This window comes from Diadema antillarum, unplaced genomic scaffold (genome assembly GCF_040938485.1).
Source record: "Diadema antillarum isolate AM-2024a unplaced genomic scaffold, OU_Dant_1.0 seq00001184_RagTag, whole genome shotgun sequence".
Taxonomy (NCBI): Eukaryota; Metazoa; Echinodermata; class Echinoidea; order Diadematoida; family Diadematidae; genus Diadema; species Diadema antillarum.
The window spans coordinates 326,744-348,398 of record NW_027271984.1 but is presented as its reverse complement, the minus strand read 5'-3'; the positions used below and the strand labels follow the sequence as shown (position 1 = coordinate 348,398).

Here is a 21,655-nt window from a genome sequence, read left to right as displayed (position 1 = left end):
GAAAAGAGGAATTTACAAGAAAAGCATAGCTTGTAAAATTTGTGAATTACTCTTGGAGATGAGGGCACTTCAAGATCCGTCAAGGACTCCTTGTATGAAAATTTTGATATGTGGCCACATATCCAATTGACAGACGATGTCCTTGAAAAAGATCTTAGTTGAAAGTTGTTGTTTTTTTTTTTTGGATGGGCGTATCCAAGTACTAACCTTAAGAAAGACAGAAGAATATTTATCTAAATATTTTTTTTGGCCAAATAAGTGATAATTATGACATTACCGAGCACTACAAGTCAACATGTATTTGCATTGCATAGTCCCTTTAAGGGTGAAATGGGCTGTTGATTCTAAATTTGAAAGGTGAAAAGATTTTTCGAAAGTTATTTTTTCCAAAGTTATGATGGAAGGATCATGAACTGTTATGATGCCGTTGCTATCTCTTCTGATTTGCGTATGCAATTGCGGAAAGCATAACTATTTTTTTGTATAAAACCATGAGAAACTTTGAATTTCCATAGCTTTCCAATTTCAGAGTCAATCCTAATGAAACTTCTGCTACTGTAGTTTTACTCAAATTATCAAACCCAACTTCTATGGCACTGATGCACTTTTGGGTGGGTAATACAGTGCTCTTGGCAGTGCTCGGGAGATATATTGATGTCTGTTTAAGACAACACTCAATGCGTATAGTAACAATTTTGTGTGTGTTTTAGAGCGTCATTGTAAGAATAGTTTGGAAATTCGATGGTCTATTCCCAAATTAAGCTGGCTGATGTTCCAGACCATTCTTTTTTTCCCCGAGTATTTCCCGGTTGTGATGACAAGATTGGGCGTCAAGAGGAAATTCCACTCCACTTTTGAGTGGATCTTTTTACTCAGACGAGGAGAAAGAACAATGAAATTTAGAGAGTCCAAGGGCACGAATTCAGCGACGTCGACCCAGTCAAATGTCAAAAATCATTGTGAGAAGTCGTCCCATGATGCATGATAGCGACCTCGAACTATCTTGGTCACGCGATCATGGCGGCGCTGTCGAGTAAGAATTCCGTGTCTCGTGTGTACACGATGTTACATGAACAGGCTATATAAAATTTCATTTTCCTTCATATTATGATCGACTAATGTGAATCTAGAACTGTATTCAAAGTCAGGGTAACCTCTCCAGTAAAATGACACCGTTTTCGAGTTAAGAGGCACTCCTGTTGCCAGGTAACCATTTGAGGACCAGGATCAAACTAGGGATAAAGTGGATGAAACAATCTCCTCCAGCGATGCACGCGTGGCAGGAAAGATTCGAACCCATGATTTGCTGCTCACAATTCAAAGGCCCAATTTAATGTACCACAGCCTTCCCATATACGATACAAATATATATATATATATATATATATATATATATATATATATATATGCATTTTTTTTCTTATGACAGGGCTTTATCACACTTCGTGTTCAATCAACGGTGGTGTTCTTCAGCTTCAGCTTTAATTATTATTTAAAATTCGTTATAATTGATGAAACATGTCAAACAGTATACATACTCTCTATCAAGGATGTATTATATAGTGCGTATTATATATTCCTATATTTGTATATGATTATGTTGAAACATACACACTATCTGTAGACACATGCACATCGATCCATCCATAAATCAAATATTACAGGTAAGGAGGGAGGGAGAACTCTACGCTGCAATACTGAGTTGGTTTTGAATGTATCATTTTCTACACCACTGCTTCCACGAAGGAAACCTGTAGTAGAAAGTGAGTGAAAAATGATCTACTCGAAGGCTATCGCAAGGCCAACGCTAAGAGATAGAAAGAGAGAGAGAAGGGGAGGGGGTTACTGTATGAGACCACATGCGATTTATACTTAAGTCTTTGTGTGCCAATGAGTCAATAATGTTCACAAAGTTTCATACGAATACCTGGACTAGTAATCAATGTGGCGCGCAGGGGGTTAATCAAACCAGGGATCGCCTGTCGCATAAAACTTTTTATCTGAGAAAACCTAGGTTGATTTTTAGCAATGATGTAAGACACTTACACCTTCTTCCTGTTTTAAATTAATAGCAACATTATACTAACCTGAGTTTTCACTTTTTGTAAGAGTTTTCCTCTAACGTTTTATGCAAAGTTGTGCAACAGACCCCTGAAGGTGTTATAATAATCTCTATACAACCCGGATGTTGCGTCTACGTTGAGACGAGCTCCTTCAAAAACTGGATTATCTACATGCCTGGTTGAGAGAATCAGTGCTACTCGAAATGACGATACGGTTAAAGAGTACAATTACACAAGTTTAGTTCCTGCTTTCGGTTATGGTTTTCGTCCAAAACCACTTTGGACAGTAAATTCAAACAATTATAGGCACCTACCTATGCAAATTGGATGATGTGTCGATGAGTTGCGTTGAGTTAAGTTGATTTAGTTAGCAAACCGTTGTTTTGAAAGTGATCCTTCGTGTTCGAGGCAATGCATGAGAAATGTTGTTGGTTGTGATGTTGCGTTATAAGTCTAACATACATTGCACGGGAGAAATAAAGAATGATGATTGAGTTGCGCTATTCAACATTTCACCTTTTATATTTGTGCACTCTGATGATAAGGATGGCGATCCTTATCACTAATGACATTTTAGCTGTTTTAAGTTATTCTTCTTTCTCATTTCAGACGTTTGTATCTCTAGATTCTCTATTAGAGGTTTAAAATTCATGACGAACGTTTTCCAGTAGTTTTATTTTTTCGGCAAAAATATCATCAAAATAGATAGCTATATGCTGTTTCTGTAATATGATGCTGGTGTTCGTCCTATCCTAGTATCCACCAGCACCAGCGATAGGCCTAATCCTGAAACTGAAATCACTCTGTATTATCAGGTTAACACTTACATAAGTTGCGGTAGCTGTAAGTATCCGTGAGAATTAGACCTGGCGTTGAAAATTGTCAATCATATCTAGCGCCACTCTTTGAGCTTGCGATTTGAATGCTCCCCTTTCCCATCATTGGCTAACATAGAAATGATCGAAAATGTCATTTTAAGGTTTGGGTTGGTTTCTTCATTGCTGTAGTATGAGATCCAATTTATAGAACATATAATAAACGTGCATACCTCGGTCGTAGAACTTGCTCGAACGCTCTGGAGCAAAATAAGAATCATTGTAGTTTGGAGATCCGAGGTTCAGGACTTTGTAATATTTTAATTAATAATTCTTACTCATCGTATGCCAAAGAAAAACAAACAAAAAACAAACTATGGTCATGATGGTTGCATGTTATTATCTAACATCTTTGCTCGCCGCGATCACATTTTGGTCGGGGATTTCCCCAGTGTGACCCCCCCCCCCCCCCCCCCCTCCTCGACCTCATAGTGGTGTGAAGATAACATTAGGTATTGGGAATCGATTGGTACAGTGACCGAAATCTTTATTCTGACCGTCCGAGTTGGATCTTTAATAAAGACAAAGCAAAAAGAAAGACGCAGTTGTTCGGGATATAAGACCAACGCTAGCACTCTATTTATGGCAACACATTTGAAATCATCGAGTTGGATGTATAGTATTGGAACGTTATAACCATTACACTATCACCGTGGTGGTGATGATGATGATGGTGGTGGTGGTGGTGATGATGATTGGTAGTAAGATCTCAGTTTTGTGTGTTTTTATGGTTTGTTTTTTGATGATATCAATCAGTTGAGAATTTCTGATATGTTTCGATTCTCACGGACATTAATACATTGCGTGCTAGTCCAATCCTGATCTTGGAGTTATGAATAGATTAAGAAACTGAAAATAAGAGCGAACGAAGAGGATTCCGTCTTTTGAGCTGTTGGTGAATCTGATATATCCATGGACAATACATCACATCCAAAATCAAGGCTTGATCTTCGAGAATTCTCTGTGCTGGAAAACCGTGAGATTGATAACACAAGACCCATGCAAATCTGGTTTAGTTTCCTTTGTGTGATTTTTTTTTTTCACTCCATGGGTCACAGTATATAAGTTAGAACTTCTTGCGTTTTGAGACGGTAAAGACCACTCATTGATCGTATGGTTGTATATAGGCTGATTTACCAGGAGTAGAATCAAACAAATAAAATAGCAAAGATGTTATTGCAGTCGAACGAGAAAAGATTAAAGTGTTGAAGAATTTCTTATTTTCCCACGTTTTCACGAAACAGTGTGAATGGTCACAACGACATACAAAATGAAATGAGGTGATGATATGCTTACTCTGTTTTTTCTTTTCTTTTCCGGACCTTTATGTATGAAATATGTTGATTTTCAGTACGGAAATAAAACAAACAAACAAACAGACACATTTTTACATTTTTCTTTTGTTTTTCAATGAAACTTGAGAGGACGCAGAATTCATGATAGATTTGCTTTAATAATGCCATGTTGATTACGTCAATTAAATGCTTTTAGATTAACAGGGTCCCCCGTATTGATATTGTGATCCATCTTTATGAGATTAAAACCTAAAATGGCATTAAAACGCTTTATCCTGGCGAGGAAAGCGCATGATTTAGAAACAAGACACCAAACAGGTTAGTCATCGCATTCTTCATCAGCGACCAGGATGCGATGTGATGTTAGATTAAAAATCCGTTTCTGAAGCAGAACATACACACAAGGGTATACGTCTGCTCCTGGTCGGACGGATTTCAAAACTAACCTGCTTGTGATTGAATGCGTCTAGACTGATAGTTGCGGCCACAGTGCATGGTAACCGCGCAGTGTGTCTGTGCGCGTTTGGCGTAGCAACGACGCATCCATGGACTGGTTCCCTCCACGAAGAGCCAAAGATGAAAGGATGAAATCAGTGTTAAAAAAAACATGACAAACATGAATCCCTGATAGCTTTTCAATGGACTTACATTGCCAACGTCATGCTCCGATTTACTATCACGAAGATAAACGGTTCAGAGACCCACCTCATCTTGTCTTTCACTGACGCAAACTCACACCTCCGGCCCCCATAGAGACATCCCAGCCAGTAGTTGTGCCTTGTCCGTGGTGGAATACTGTATCAGACTTTCCTGATAGTCAACGGTCTTTCCCGTAGTCAATCAGACTTTTCCTGATAGTCAATCAGACTTTACCTGATAGTCAACCAGCCTTTCCTGGTAGTCACTGATCAATAACGAACAGAAGTGAATGAGATTAAAACCTAAAATGGCATTAAAACGCTTTATCCTGGCGAGGAAAGCGCATGATTTAGAAACAAGACACCAAACAGGTTAGTCATCGCATTCTTCATCAGCGACCAGGATGCGATGTGATGTTAGATTAAAAATCCGTTTCTGAAGCAGAACATACACACAAGGGTATACGTCTGCTCCTGGTCGGACGGATTTCAAAACTAACCTGCTTGTGATTGAATGCGTCTAGACTGATAGTTGCGGCCACAGTGCATGGTAACCGCGCAGTGTGTCTGTGCGCGTTTGGCGTAGCAACGACGCATCCATGGACTGGTTCCCTCCACGAAGAGCCAAAGATGAAAGGATGAAATCAGTGTTAAAAAAAACATGACAAACATGAATCCCTGATAGCTTTTCAATGGACTTACATTGCCAACGTCATGCTCCGATTTACTATCACGAAGATAAACGGTTCAGAGACCCACCTCATCTTGTCTTTCACTGACGCAAACTCACACCTCCGGCCCCCATAGAGACATCCCAGCCAGTAGTTGTGCCTTGTCCGTGGTGGAATACTGTATCAGACTTTCCTGATAGTCAACGGTCTTTCCCGTAGTCAATCAGACTTTTCCTGATAGTCAATCAGACTTTACCTGATAGTCAACCAGCCTTTCCTGGTAGTCACTGATCAATAACGAACAGAAGTGAATGAGATTAAAACCTAAAATGGCATTAAAACGCTTTATCCTGGCGAGGAAAGCGCATGATTTAGAAACAAGACACCAAACAGGTTAGTCATCGCATTCTTCATCAGCGACCAGGATGCGATGTGATGTTAGATTAAAAATCCGTTTCTGAAGCAGAACATACACACAAGGGTATACGTCTGCTCCTGGTCGGACGGATTTCAAAACTAACCTGCTTGTGATTGAATGCGTCTAGACTGATAGTTGCGGCCACAGTGCATGGTAACCGCGCAGTGTGTCTGTGCGCGTTTGGCGTAGCAACGACGCATCCATGGACTGGTTCCCTCCACGAAGAGCCAAAGATGAAAGGATGAAATCAGTGTTAAAAAAAAACATGACAAACATGAATCCCTGATAGCTTTTCAATGGACTTACATTGCCAACGTCATGCTCCGATTTACTATCACGAAGATAAACGGTTCAGAGACCCACCTCATCTTGTCTTTCACTGACGCAAACTCACACCTCCGGCCCCCATAGAGACATCCCAGCCAGTAGTTGTGCCTTGTCCGTGGTGGAATACTGTATCAGACTTTCCTGATAGTCAACGGTCTTTCCCGTAGTCAATCAGACTTTTCCTGATAGTCAATCAGACTTTACCTGATAGTCAACCAGCCTTTCCTGGTAATCAGTGTTAAAAAAAACATGACAAACATGAATCCCTGATAGCTTTTCAATGGACTTACATTGCCAACGTCATGCTCCGATTTACTATCACGAAGATAAACGGTTCAGAGACCCACCTCATCTTGTCTTTCACTGACGCAAACTCACACCTCCGGCCCCCATAGAGACATCCCAGCCAGTAGTTGTGCCTTGTCCGTGGTGGAATACTGTATCAGACTTTCCTGATAGTCAACGGTCTTTCCCGTAGTCAATCAGACTTTTCCTGATAGTCAATCAGACTTTACCTGATAGTCAACCAGCCTTTCCTGGTAGTCACTGATCAATAACGAACAGAAGTGAATGAGATTAAAACCTAAAATGGCATTAAAACGCTTTATCCTGGCGAGGAAAGCGCATGATTTAGAAACAAGACACCAAACAGGTTAGTCATCGCATTCTTCATCAGCGACCAGGATGCGATGTGATGTTAGATTAAAAATCCGTTTCTGAAGCAGAACATACACACAAGGGTATACGTCTGCTCCTGGTCGGACGGATTTCAAAACTAACCTGCTTGTGATTGAATGCGTCTAGACTGATAGTTGCGGCCACAGTGCATGGTAACCGCGCAGTGTGTCTGTGCGCGTTTGGCGTAGCAACGACGCATCCATGGACTGGTTCCCTCCACGAAGAGCCAAAGATGAAAGGATGAAATCAGTGTTAAAAAAAACATGACAAACATGAATCCCTGATAGCTTTTCAATGGACTTACATTGCCAACGTCATGCTCCGATTTACTATCACGAAGATAAACGGTTCAGAGACCCACCTCATCTTGTCTTATATATATATATATATATATATATATATATATATATATATAAAGATGGATACGTATATATATATATATATATATATATATATATATACATATACATATACATATATCTTTAAATTCTTTTTGTAGATAGATTTTGCTGGTGGCAAAAAGAAATAAAAAACTGCTTCACATTAGAATAATGAATGCTAAAACATAGGTAGTGCATGCCTGTTTCTGATTGGTCGAAAGTTTCGTGCAGTGGTTCTTATACGTTTGATGTACAGCAGCCCAAATAACTGAATAGCTTTCGATATATCTACCGCGACAACGATTAAGCTCTGATGGTTATAAAATGCTCTTCTCCCTCCTGCACCTCTAATAGCCACGATTAGTTTGATAATCATCAGTGTTATCATATTCACATATCCTATCCATCGTCAACTTAAAAGTCATTCTTGTAATCATCGTAATCGTCATAGTCGTCATCATTATCATCATTCATATTTCTGGCCATATCGTCATCATCATCATCATCATCATATCATCATCATCATCATAATCATCATCATCATCATATCATCGTCATCATCATCATCATCATCATCATCATCATCATCGTACATTACAATATCTGTTTTAACCAGTTGTGTTCTGATAGAACTGTTTGTGTAATGCTGTTTTTCCGATTCTCTCTGTTGTCACTGGTCAGGAGCGAGCTTGTACAGGCTGGACATGGCCTTCCTCGAGCCGTCCGTGGTCATCCGCGGTGTCATCAACGTCATAAAACTCAACGTCACCGTCCACCACAACTTCACAGATACTGGAGTAACGGCGAATGACACCGGTTCGCCTGGCAACCAGACTGCGTCCATCTGGCGGCTGAGCGTGTGGGGCAGCAGTATCAACGAGACAAATGGAACCCATCAGGTGTCTCTTGAAAGACAGGTTGGCCTAAAATGATTGAAGTCAAAGGAATAGTATAGTTTTGGTTGAGGTGGGGATTCAGGTTTTAACTATTGTGAGATAATTAGAAACAACTTGTATACAATTCTATGAGGAATTCAGAGTTTATGTGATGAAAAGCGGTTTGAAATGGCTGAGATCCAAACACAAGGAGGTCCTGATAAAAGATGGAACCCCACCTTTTATTACAAGACCACTTTCTCTTGCTTTTTTGATATCTCAGCCATACCAAAACCGTTTTTCATCAAATAGACTTTGCTCTAAGAATCATGGGCTCTTTAATATTTCATATTAGCGATTTCTAATTCTCTCACAAACAGTTAAAAGCTGAATCCCCACCACAACCACAGCCACACTCTCTCTTTAATCCCTCAAGTCTCGGTGAATATTTTATTGCAGAAACGATCATTATGAGGCTTTACGTCATCGTAAAATTGGCAACACTGGATCTCACTACATATTTTATGCTGAAGAAAGATTGATGAAATTGGTTGAAGTGCTTATAAATCTTAATAATTATCATAAAGAAATTTAGCACAAATAGCAGCCTATAACTGAACAAACAGGATCTTTAATCTTCTAAAATAATTGAAGAATCGGAACTTAATTTAGCATGATTATAGGAAACATTTGAGACTTCCGCAACCCTAACAATTTATGAATAACAAAAGGCTCTAAGCAAATATTTGTTGTTGTTTCTCTGAGCAATACATTACTAAACACTAAAGATATGGAGCAACATATAGCAACAAATCACAATAATGCATGGTATCGTGGACGGAAAACATGAAACACAATATTTTTCCAATATCAGAGTTTACTACCTTAATTGCCTCCATCCAAGATTCTGGATTTCAAAGGTCTCTCAAATGATAAAACTCCTTACACCCATGATACATTATACAATCATATCATTTCTTTATATTAATGATAAATGCATAACCGAATATATTTCATTTTACGAAGATGAATGTTTATATCATATATACACATGTGCACATATTGATTTATAGTTAGTTTGACGTCATAATGTCGTTTCATCAGATATGAAAAAAATCTATGGAAGATAGAAGCCAAATTATAGTGAGTGACAGCAGTGATGCTAATCACGCCGTTATAATGAGATGATGGACCGGTGTTTAGTACCCACTGGTCCATCACCGTCTTACAGTGTATCCATCCCTCCCACCCCACCCCACCCCCCTTCTCTCTTTTTGACTCACGAAATCAATCTCCATTCCATGACGTACATAATCTCTGCTTCTCAGTCAAAAACAGGTGCAGGAACAATATCGAAGTCACCCGACCGCATATTCCCCTCCCACCACCATCACCATCGTTGGCATATATACCAGTTTTTACCACCAAATTACTCTCCACCTTTTCGCCTTACCCCCAATAGCTGCTTGATCACCAATCAGCTCGCATTGATTGGACGCTTCCCGTATGGGGATTTCCAATAATTATGGGAATATGCTCATGTAGTGGTACAGGAAATGAGGAAGAGGGGTGATTTCATTCGTATACTTCACTTGCAATTTGCCGGGCCTAGGTGTCCGTGACGAACCGCTAACTAAATTCGGCAGGTGGATAGGTTTTGATGACCGATTTCCCTCCTGAAGTGCGAGTATAATCGCCAATCGCCCGGTGGATAATCCAGCACTGGTAGAGAAGTACAATGATCGACAATTGATTCCTGTGGTTCTTATGTCGCTGCTTGATCAAGACGCTTTAAGATATTTTTTGACCTGTTTGGCACATGCTACATTCTTTCATCACTCATTCGTTCATTCATTCATTCATTCATTCATTCATTCATTCATTCATTCATTTATTCATTCACCATTCATTTATTTATTTATTTATTTATTCATTCATTCATTCATTCATTCATTCAATTTATCTTAATTTCCACACAAAAGTACAACAAATATAATAATCGAAAAGATGACATATAGCTCGAACCGTAACAAAAATGATAAAACAATTGATAAAGTTACCACGTTGAAATGAAATATTTCTTAGTAACATCAGAACGTGACAAAATACCGAATAGACGTAAAGTGTAAAACATTAGCCCTTCTGTCTCTTGAAATAACCAGGAAGTGAGGGGTGGGGGGGGGGGATGGGTTAACACACGTTTCATTTGACGTTTTGGCTACCTGCTCTCCAACGCATACAGCGTGTCCCACACTGATTTGGTTCAATGCAATTTTCTGAAGATGCCTTGTTTATCATAATCGCTCACATGTTACGTGGTAATCATATACGAGGCTGGCATATTTCTATATGGTATGTGTTTGTGCTGTTTTTGTATCGATTACTTGGTAATAGGTTTTGTATGCTTACTTCAGTACGTTACAAACGGGAGTTTCACAAGGAGCAAGATAAGGGAAAGAGATTGCGAGACTGCTAGCATAATGAACCACCACCATGATGGACACGATTTTATTGCAAAATCTTAGTCATTATTCCAGTCAACCAATAATTCAGAAATTATCCGCCACATTAGAATGCCAGAGGTGGCATAGTGGATGAGACTCCCAACTCCCAATCGGAGGACCCGAGTTCGAATCCCTCCCAGTGCTTAACAAGATGTTTTTACCCAACATATCCCTCTCGACCCAGGTGTATGCATGGTACCTGGCAACGGTTTAGTGGTGGGATAATGACACGGCCCTCTGGTAGAGCAGTGACAACACTGAAGAGACTACCCTGGGAAAAGAAGGCTGCATTATTATTCATTATTATATATAGTTTGCCCACCTTTGTCACCTAACGTAAAAATGGAAACTTCATTCAAAAGCAATGGAAGAACATACAAAGTGTGTCCAAAGTTTGTTTGTTTATTTTTTTTGTTTTATTTCCGTACTAAAAATCAACATATTTCATACATAAAGGTCCAGTAACGAAAAAAGAAATACATACGGAGGGTAGCCCATTTTCAGTAGTGACAATGACAGTCACTTCTGGCCTTCCATGGGGCCCTGTTCACAAAAATGTCACACAATCAGGGACTGATAATAGAATAAAATATAACACAAACACAAATGGAACGGTACATACATTACTACATTGTGACTACATTATATACCATATTGTTACACATTGTTCAAAAGTTTGGAGCATGAAAAAAAATCAAGTGGAAAGGAATTCGGTTTTGTCTAAATTGAACTTAAAAACGGGTAAAGAGGAAATTTGACGTAGATCATTCGGTATGTTATTAAACGCTGCTGCAGCTCTGTATGAAAATGATCTCTTACAATAATTAGTTTTAGGCCGTGGTAGCTGTAAATCATTTTGATTACGGAAAGAGTATGATGATATCTTGTACTTAAAACATATCTTTCATATATTCAGGGGCCATGTTATTCATAATCTTATACATAAATGAAAGCAGATGAATTTTCTGTCTTTTGATTACTGTAAACGACGAAAAGTAAGGTGTGAAATTAGGGACGAATACTTTAACGAAATAATATGCTCTTGTTCGACGTTCTGATCTTTCGGAATCTCTCTACTCATTGCATTACACGAGAGAGATGGAAGAGATACCTCAAGGGAAAAGTTCGTGTTCCTTTGGTCTCCAATTCACGGTAAATGATTAAAAAAGTCCTAACGAAAACAGACATAATTTCGATAGATAAAACTTGTGTTTATTTTTGTTTATTTGTGTATTTGTTTGTTTGTTTGTTTGTTTTTGTGGATTATCATAAAATTGTGATAATTATTTACAATTATGACGATAATTACTCCTCGATGGTCACTAATTGGCCTGCTCCAGCAGGTCATACTGACGGCTGGTCTACAGCCCTTTGGTCGTTAATTACCACCCTGAGTGAAATGAAAATGCTACATAATCAACCTTTCTTGCTCTTGCCAATAGCCGGCATTATGATTTGCAGATGAATTAAAGACTTATGATCGCTTATCATCGGATTTAGGTGCTTTAATCTGCATGGTATTATAATCCAGTCCGAAGAGAGAGTGTGTGTATGTGCTGTTTATATATTACATGTGATTGAAGAATCGCCTTTTATTGTGACCACATTTTGAGTGTTTACGTTTGTGTATTTCATCGCACAAAAGTATTTGATCTCGTTCACGTGTCGTTTGGTATACATTCAGCCCCCCATGCTTGTGTACGGGTAGCTCGTGTCACAGTAATTAACTGCACATTTTGACATGGTAAACCTTTCGCGCCCATGACTCACTCGTGGGGCTTTGTTTGGGTTTATTTATAGCCAAAGTTGCTTACAACAAGGTACAATGCTTCTGGGGGAACTCAGCGAGATATATAGCTATATCTCGTATGCTCATTTTTTATTAATTTTTTTTGAAGATGTGATTACAAATGTTTTGATATAAATATTCCAATGTTTTCTCTTTTCCATGGCTGTTGGTATGGCACGACGATGAAGATGACTATTCGTTTATCATTGATAAAATTTGTCATGTCTGTCGATAAGATAATTCAAGGTCGTGTAGATTCTAGTTTTTGAAACTCCTGTAACGTGAAGAACTTCCCACTACATGTACTTCTCATTTCTTTGAAGGAATATTTTTGTAAATTCGTATGCAAGCTTTCTGAAAAATCAGACTGATGTTTGACGTTTGAGATTTGTCTATATAAGTAATTGTTCGCTGCTGATTATTGAAACCTGGTTGTACTGCCATTTTGGAAGATATGGGAGAGAGATTTTGTCTCAACATCAATGAGCATCTTAAAGAGATGGTATAGTTTTGGTTCAGATGGGGCTTCAGGATTCCAACTTTTCTGTGAGATAATGAGAAACATTTTATGAAAGAGCATACGATTCTATAAGAAGGAATTCGAAGTTTATTTGATAAAATTGGTTTTGAAATGGCTGAGATATGCCAAAATAAAGAGATCCTGATAAAAGGTGGGACTCACCTTTTATCATGATCACGTTGTTTTACTTTGTTTTTGGACTTCTCAGACGGTTTCAAAACCGATTTTCATGAAACAAACTTTGAATTCATCTGAATCTTTCATTAGTGGTTTCTAAATATTATCTCGCAGAAAGTTTGAATCATAATCCCCAACCAAAAATTTAACATCCCTTTATTATTAAAAGAAAGGGAAAGATACTGCTGTCGGATTTGCAGTTGTTTATTCTATCCCATGGGCAAGATATGTCTTTTCTCTCAAATTCATTTCATCGGTGTGGGAATCTGTGATAGTATGCTCAAGCTTCCAGCCAGAAAATCGTTTTTAAAAGAAGGAAGAGGTCAACAAAGAACCGTGCATTTGCTTATTCTTATTTTTTTATCCCCGATTCTTTTTGAGACCTGCATTCTTTTCGCAAAGAAAAACACTGACAGTAAATAGATTCGCTGTCGTCGTTCTGTTGTGGCATTGGCTCCGTTGCATTTCGCATGAAAAGATGCCATGCGTGTGACATGATTAATTGCCACTTTTCTTGTCACGCCTCACTCCATTCATGACCAGTTTGTCAGAACTTCAAGTTCACGTCACGTTTTTCATCTAGCTGATCTATTCTTTTTCTTCTTTTATTCTTTCGTGGGTATAGACTCATGGCCCGAATTCACGAAGGTGGTACAAATGAAACCATGGTTTGAACCATGGACAAAAACCATGGAGCGCCAAGTGTTGCATGGAATATTTCGTTATGAAATTGGTCATTTCGTTGTCAAAATGACCGTTTCGATAACGAAATTATCATTTCGTGGACGAAATGTTCATTTAGTTACAAAATGTTGTCATTTTGCTACAAAATAATCATTTCATCGACGAAATGACTGATTTCGTAACGAAATATTCTATGCGACACTTGGCGCTCCATGGTTTTTGTCCATGGTTTAAACCATGGTTTCATTTTTACCACCTTCGTGAATTCGGGCCCCTGAGTCTTTTCTCTACTCTTCGGACTTTACATGTATAGACGCGTTCCGCGCATCACGTACGTTAAAGGACAAGTTCACCTTCATAAACATAAGGATTGAAAGAATGCAGCAATATTAGTAGAACACATCAGTGAAAGTTTGAGGAAAATTGGACAATCGATGCAAAAGTTATGAATTTTTAAAATTTTTGTGTTGGAACCGCTGGATGAGGAGACTACTACAGCTTGTGAGTCATATGCGTACAACAGTATAAATAAAATGTAAAGAAAATTCAACATATTTTCACTTTTTTCGCATAACAAAAGAGCACTTGACTTGCCTCTTTCTAAAGGCAGGGGGAATAATATTACCCCTAACATATGTCGGTAACGAGTCAAGGGAATATGTACTTTTTTCAAAAGATGGAATTTTGTGAAATTCTCTTTATATTTTCCTTATATTGTTGTACGCATGTGACATCTAAGTTATTCATACACTGCAGTAGTCTTCTCATCCAGCGGTTACTGCACAAAAACTTCAAAAATGCATAACTTTTGAACGGATTGTCCGATTTTCCTCAAACTTTCAATGACGTGTTCTACTAATATTGCTACATTCTCTCAATCCTTATGTTTATGAGGGTGAACTTGTCCTTTAACTAAATTTCGAATCCGCGCTGAGCAAAGAATTGCGAAGAGCATTTTGCATCTCTGATCATTGGATGACACGAAGTCTTTCTTCCACAGATTGGCGCTCTCATTATAATCTAGGTGTGTTATCGCAAGTTGTTTTTTTTTTTATAATGTTATGGGTTCCCGCTGGTTTGAGGTAACTCGTCTTCATTTTTGTCCAAACAGGAAGAGTGAAACTTGAGCTGTGACTTTCGAGATAGCTTGGCTATTGTTTCTTTACTTGGGCTTCACACATCCGCTTGTCTCGCCCTGGTAGATTGTCCCTGGGTGATTATTATTACGAACATGACCATCTCTTGTGAGATATGACAATAAAGTCAATCTGACAGTTTCTGGGTTTAGATATCATGGAATAGTAATTGAAGAAATCAAAGGCACCATTTATGGTTGGGTGGGGATTTTGAAGTCTCGAAGAACTATCCCTGCTAGAAAGAACGCAGTGTCGAACAGAGTGAACACATTGTGAACACAGTGTGAAATCTCTTCACACTGTTAAAATTGAGCGCTCTTAAGCATATAGTGAACACACTGTGAATCATCAATTCATAGTGTGAAACAGAACATTACTATAACTGTGAACTTTCTGAAAAATCACACCACAGTGTGAAATCACCTTCACACTGTTAAGAATTGAGAGTTCTGAACTTAGTAAACACATTGTGAATCATCAATTTACAGTGTGAAACAGAACATTACTATGTGAGCTCTCTGTGAAAAACCACACCACAGTGTGAAATCATCTTCACACTGTAATGAATTCGAGCGTTTTCACATAGCCGACATTGTGAACACACTGTGAACAAACTGTGGGACACTGTGTTCTTTCCAACATGGTAGCAAGGACATGTCTTGATTGTTGTGTTTTCTCTGTCTATATTGTCTCACAGCTATATCAAGTTTTATTATGTGATAAAACGATGAGTATCAGAGTGAAAGTATAATGATAAAACTGATTAACATATGAAGGGTTATGTTTTGATTCTTTAAGCTGACGCAACGGATATATGAAATGAATAGAAGCGATACCTTCAACTCCGTGAGAATCTTCTCATTATTATATTTTGTCATGACATTAACTTCAAGCGTGATGATGAAAGTAGTGACAGCATGGATGTGTATAACGCATTTAGAAGATTACTCATACACATATTCATTTCATAACTCCAATGGATAAGTAAGTGAATATAATATGTATAAATATAATAAACAAGCAATATTTCATAAGAAGTGTGCCTTCAGGAATATCTTCAAAAACCCAAGAGATGAAAAATATCTATTTTTTTTAAAGTTCAATGGGTAAACTCCACATGAGGTCTGATTGACTCTTCAACCTCTTTTTGCCTTTAGTAAGAGTTGAAATACCACTGCAGGCTTACACTGCCGCATCAGAGAAATGTCATATTATACATTAGTAGAGAATAATTTTCACAAATAGAAGACAGTTATTTTGTATAGAAATGTATTTCATACACTGTATTGAAAGAGAGGGAGATAAATATATACAAAATAATTCTTATTCATTCATCTATCCATTTATGTATGTATGTGTGTATTTATTTATTCATTCATTTATTCATTCACTCATTCATTCATTCATTCATTCATTCATTCATTCATTCATTCATTCATTCATTTACCTATTTGTATATTCATCATAATCGAGTTCAACCTATTGGTGTGTCTATCATAATATGTGTGTGATGTGTAATACAGGCATTGGATACTAGTCAGAAGAACCAGCCCCTCCCATCCCACGGCCCGTTGACATTCCAGCCCGCCGTGGAGTACCGCCTGAACCTCAGTAAAGCGACCTGTCAGCAGGGTTCAGCCTTCCTCTGCGCCCGGCTCGTCCCGCGGCAGACCACGGACTCGGGATACCTTCACACGTGCATACCTGGTCTCCCATGCAGAGGTGAGAAAATGAGACTCTTGAAAAAAAAAAGCCGCCATTCATTGTTCGTTATATCAAATATAAAAGTAAAGACTTCATTTCATCATTTACTCAAAGAAGGATAAAAAAGGAAACTTTCCAATTTTTCTTCACCCCCCCCCCCCCAGAATTCTCCATCCTCATTTCTGTAAATCAGTGTTGTATCATTCCATTGATTATCTATATAGGTCCCTTATTGTATATAGATATTTATTTTGCTTGTTTTATTTCATTTGCTTTACCAAACATATTTAGTGCTTTGTGAGGTATAGAATAAAAACTGTCTTCATTTCTTCCTCATTCGGTCATATACCACTATCTATTCCGGTTGTCAAATTATCAAAAATCTTCATAATTATACTGCCTAAACAGTAATACTGATTGTGAAATTGGTAACACACTTACAAGACTAATCATTTTTTTTTTAGTCTCAAGTATGGACTTTTTTGTTCAATTTTCTCTGATTTTTTTCCCTCTTTGGGGGGTGGGGTGGGGTGGGGGGGGGGGGGGGGGCTGGTGTGCTGGGAGAACCGACGAAGAATTACCGTGGTTGCATGTATAAGTATATGTGTAATACAGAAAAAGAAAGATTCATATTATAGAGAACATATAAACGTGCAAGCAGATAAATTGTTGGAATATATCGATGACAACACTTTTAATGTATTGATTACCAATAGATAGACAATCAGTACATGTAATGGAAAGCAGATGACTCGACAAGAACTTTGCTATTGGCAACATATAAGTAAATCATTGTACACGATTCAAGTTCGTGTCGATAGGTCTATTTGATTGTGAGACTTGAATTTGATGGCATTGGGTTTAGGAAGTCATAGTCGTCTCTGTAGATATGCGTAAGTACATGCATACAAATGTATGTGTGTGTGTGTGTGTGTGTGTGTGTGTGTGTGTGTGCGTGTATGCGACTGGGTTTGCTCGTGTGTGCATATTACATGTTGTCACAGTATGTAAATATCTTCGGAAGATGACAACTTTGCGAGAATTTTGAAGCATTGTAAGGTACTTAATCCTGCCTTCTCATTATCAGACATTGCTATATCTTATCCGATGACGGCTCTTTCTAATAGATGGCGTCATCGTTCACGGGGTCGACATACGGATGAAATCACCTGTCAGCGTCGAATGGGGAGTGGTCAACAAGCTCAGATTTAACGTGAGCATCCTGTATAATCGAACGGTATCCAATAACATCACGGGCGATAACCTTTGGCATTTGAAGATCTGGGGGGAGGTGTCCAATGATACTTCAGGCAGGCTCTCATTGGTCGATCAGGCGCTGACGCAAGCCCAGGCCAGCCAATCACTGATCGCTGGAGAAGCTTTCGAGTTTCTGAATGTGGAGTACGACTTGAATCTTACGGAGATCTCGTGTGGACTTGCGACTAAAATTTGCGTGAGGTTTCGGCGCGGGGAGCACGCTACGTACGAGCTTCAGAGCAAGCCTAATGCTTCGATCCGAACGCAGTGCATTCCCGTAAATGAGACATGCCCGGAAAGAATGAGTAAGACATTCAGGAATTTATTCATACAAGTACTTTATAGCCTGTCGCGTTTACGCTAAACTTTCAAGAAGTGAAAATATAATACTTTTTTTCCCTTTTAAGCTTAAGTTCAAATGAAATTATTATGCTTTGTTTGGAAATGAAATGAAGTAAACACATGAAAAAGTGAAGCAGCTTTAATTAAAGTCCATACAATCTTTGCATGTTAACTGCAACCCACTCTCAGTACATCGACTCTACTTTGCGCAAGAATAAACATCTGTTTTAGCAAAAATTCTTGTGACTATTTCATTGAAGGGAACAGGCACAGTACACCCTACACGACGACCGAAGTTCCCGACATGACCACGCCTACTTTCGTTGAATGGCTGTCACGTGTTCTCAAAGAGGATGGGTCTCAATCAAATGACGAAGACCAATCACCTGAGGAAGTTTCCGCGGAGCTCGCTCATTGGACAAATGAGCTCGATGACGTCACCGGAGAAGAACTTAGCTTGACTGGTCAGGTGATCGATCAACTCTCAAACATCGAAGATGTGTCACCCGAGGTAAACATTTGATTGCATATGGCTTGTGATGTGATGTGTATGTATGTGTGTGTGTGTGTGTGTGTGTGTGTGTGTGTGTGTGTGTGTCATGAATCAAGTCATTAATGCTACATGTACTACCTGTGAGAAGAGGCACCTATCATGACTGGAGAAAGAAAAAAAATACATTAATTTTCAATTCTTTTGCCTTGCTGACACATACATTGAAATTGAAATACCACTTCCTTCTAGCTCGTTTTGTACGTCTATCCTCAAAGGGCCCAGTATCATTAACAGTCGAATAATAATTGTATTGATAACAATGATAAATCGAATCATCCTGTACTCTCATTGATTAGGTATACATACTAGATTCCAGACTGTATTTGACCTTGTTTTTCTTCTTTTTTTTGTTTTTGAAACGACAGTTTTAAGAGCTATAAATTTGCGGCAGGTCCGAAATAACGTAATCAGACGTTTTGATCAACTAGCCTTTTTCTTCATCACACTACAGTAAAAATTGGGCGTTTTATATTTCTAGGTCGAATGCAATTGTGAGCTGAATGAAACAGAGGTTGAGGGCGTCGTTGACATGTCGATAAATGATATTATCTGATCTCCTGATTTGACAGGTTGCCACCAATGTCGTAGACGTCATCGACAACATCATTGGTATCGATTCGACTACTGACATCAAGGGCGATGGCGGAGAGTCGATCTCGGGAGAAGGTGTTCCTCCCGCGAGCCTTGTCAAGAGTGTCGAGCGCCTCATTTCAAATGTCAAATTATCCAAGAATACGACGTCGAATTTCTCGACATCGAGGGAAAATATCGCCGTGGCTTTGTTCAACATCGTCCCTCAAACCAACGATCCCGCCGTCGCTGGACACAACAGAAATGTCATGAGGGTCAGGGTCAGGGACGAGCTCGACAAGCTCAATGAAAGCGGGAACGCCCGTGAGCTTGTTTTCGAAACGGTCGACGATTCCGTTGTTGATGGACTCCAAGATACCGAAGTGGCCGTGGAGCTGGAGACGGGAACCTTGCTAACTTCCAGTAATTCATATTCCGACGTTTTTCACCGTTTTCTGCACTATCTGACCTGTTTAAGTGACTGGAACAAAGTGTGATCACTATCTATTCTTTTTTCTGCAAATCAAACTTATTTCTCTCTCTTTTTGGGGGTCGCTTTATAAGAGTATTTGTATTCATGCATGTCCTCACTGTGATATCTAGCAGTCACATTATGAAACAGTCATTATTGTATTGTAACCCTGTCTATATTTTTTTCTGTCATCCCTCAGTTCCCACCAAAGTGTACTTAAAAACCAAACTAACATTTGAGATCTAGTGGCAAGTCTAAATCTTAGAGCTGAGACTAGATTTTATTTATTTATTTTTTTATTTATTTATTTTCTTCTTTTTTTGGGTGGGAGAAGTAATCCCTCGAGTTCCGAGGGTTGCTTTTGGACTCTTGAAGCTCCTTCCCTGAAACCATTTAGTCATTTTCTGCCCTTCTTGAACGGAATGCTCTGATATGTAGACATCATAAGTCACAAAGTCACTTTGATTTGTAATGTTAGGCACGCTGTCTTTGGCAATAATCAGACATTCGACTAACGTAATTGCAAATGATATTATACGAACTGATTATCTTCGGAAGTCTGTATAACTTTCAGACTCAATCTAGGGAATGATAACCTGAGCGCTGGCTCCATTCCCGCTGGCTCCAATCCTGTGATTTTCAACACAACCAATTTCGTATCCAGCCTACATTGCTAAAACACAAACATGACCTTCGCCTTGCAAAATCTTGCCGTCTGTCCAACTAACAATGAAGATCATCGATAATGAGTTAAGCGCTTCATCCTTGCTTCATTTCCCAGTCGACGGACCAAACAGCGGCCTGCGCATCGATCTGATCGTCTTCCGAAACGACTCGCTCTTCGCCTCCGCCCCATCCACCTCCACCAGTTCCCATGGCAACCCCTCCGGCGGTGACAGCGGAGGCGGCGGCGGAGATTGTCGAATCAAGAGCAAGGTTCTCTCGGTGAGCGTCAGGCGAGGAGAGGAGGAGATCACCGACCTTGAGACACCGATCAATATGACTTTCAAGATTCACAAGGTATATACTTTATTTTTCTAAAAGTCTTTCTCAGAATTAGGTAGTATTGACAGTCCGGGTTCGTATTTTTATGATGAAAGCTTAACCTCTCAAGCATATCTGACATATACGAGATAGAGTATCTACATCTGATATGATAATACGAGCTTTGATAGTTTGAAGAACGGGGTTTGGCATCTAAGCCTGTAATGACGATGTGGAGAATAACCATAATTCCGATTTGAACGGGTATACTTGCACTAGAATGTGACTTTAAAAATTGATATCACGTATAGTGTGTTATACTTTCCTACAACATTCAGATTCAATGCTCTTCCCTGTCAATTAGAAGAGTGGGGTAAGGGTATATACTAGGATATTTCTGGTGTGGGTACATCCATATGCGTAGGATAATGAGAGTAATGTATCACTTCAAAACGCAATAGCCATGGTAATTAAAAAGAACCCAGCAAACTGATACCACTTCGCTGCGGTAATTGCGCATAGAGTTTATATGGCGGTCATAAATCATGCCGTGATCTATATACGCCCATAAAGGCCCACGTGTGGCTGCAGCGAAACAAAAGTGAGCACATTTGGCGGGCACATGTAAACTGACGTACATGTATTATGAAAATGAATCTGTTGAAGTCGAACGACGCAATGGATGCTGATAACACTCCAACTTTCAGATTTGTATCATTTAGACGTATATTGCAATTGACATG

The 21,655-nt window shown here is 39.0% G+C and overlaps 1 protein-coding gene across 1 annotated transcript in view; it reads left to right on the top strand.

Annotated features, from left to right (window-relative positions):
• Window positions 1-1,017: 1,017 nt before the first annotated feature.
• LOC139744484 (uncharacterized) overlaps window positions 1,018-21,655 on the top strand; it is a 40,249-nt gene continuing 19,611 nt past the window's right edge. Inside the window, exons 1-7 of the mRNA XM_071654917.1 lie at window positions 1,018-1,033; window positions 8,027-8,262; window positions 16,554-16,752; window positions 17,862-18,296; window positions 18,594-18,844; window positions 19,456-19,879; window positions 20,710-20,948. Coding sequence (XP_071511018.1) covers window positions 1,018-1,033; window positions 8,027-8,262; window positions 16,554-16,752; window positions 17,862-18,296; window positions 18,594-18,844; window positions 19,456-19,879; window positions 20,710-20,948 — 1,800 coding nt within the window. The remainder of the gene's footprint in view (window positions 1,034-8,026; window positions 8,263-16,553; window positions 16,753-17,861; window positions 18,297-18,593; window positions 18,845-19,455; window positions 19,880-20,709; window positions 20,949-21,655) is intronic.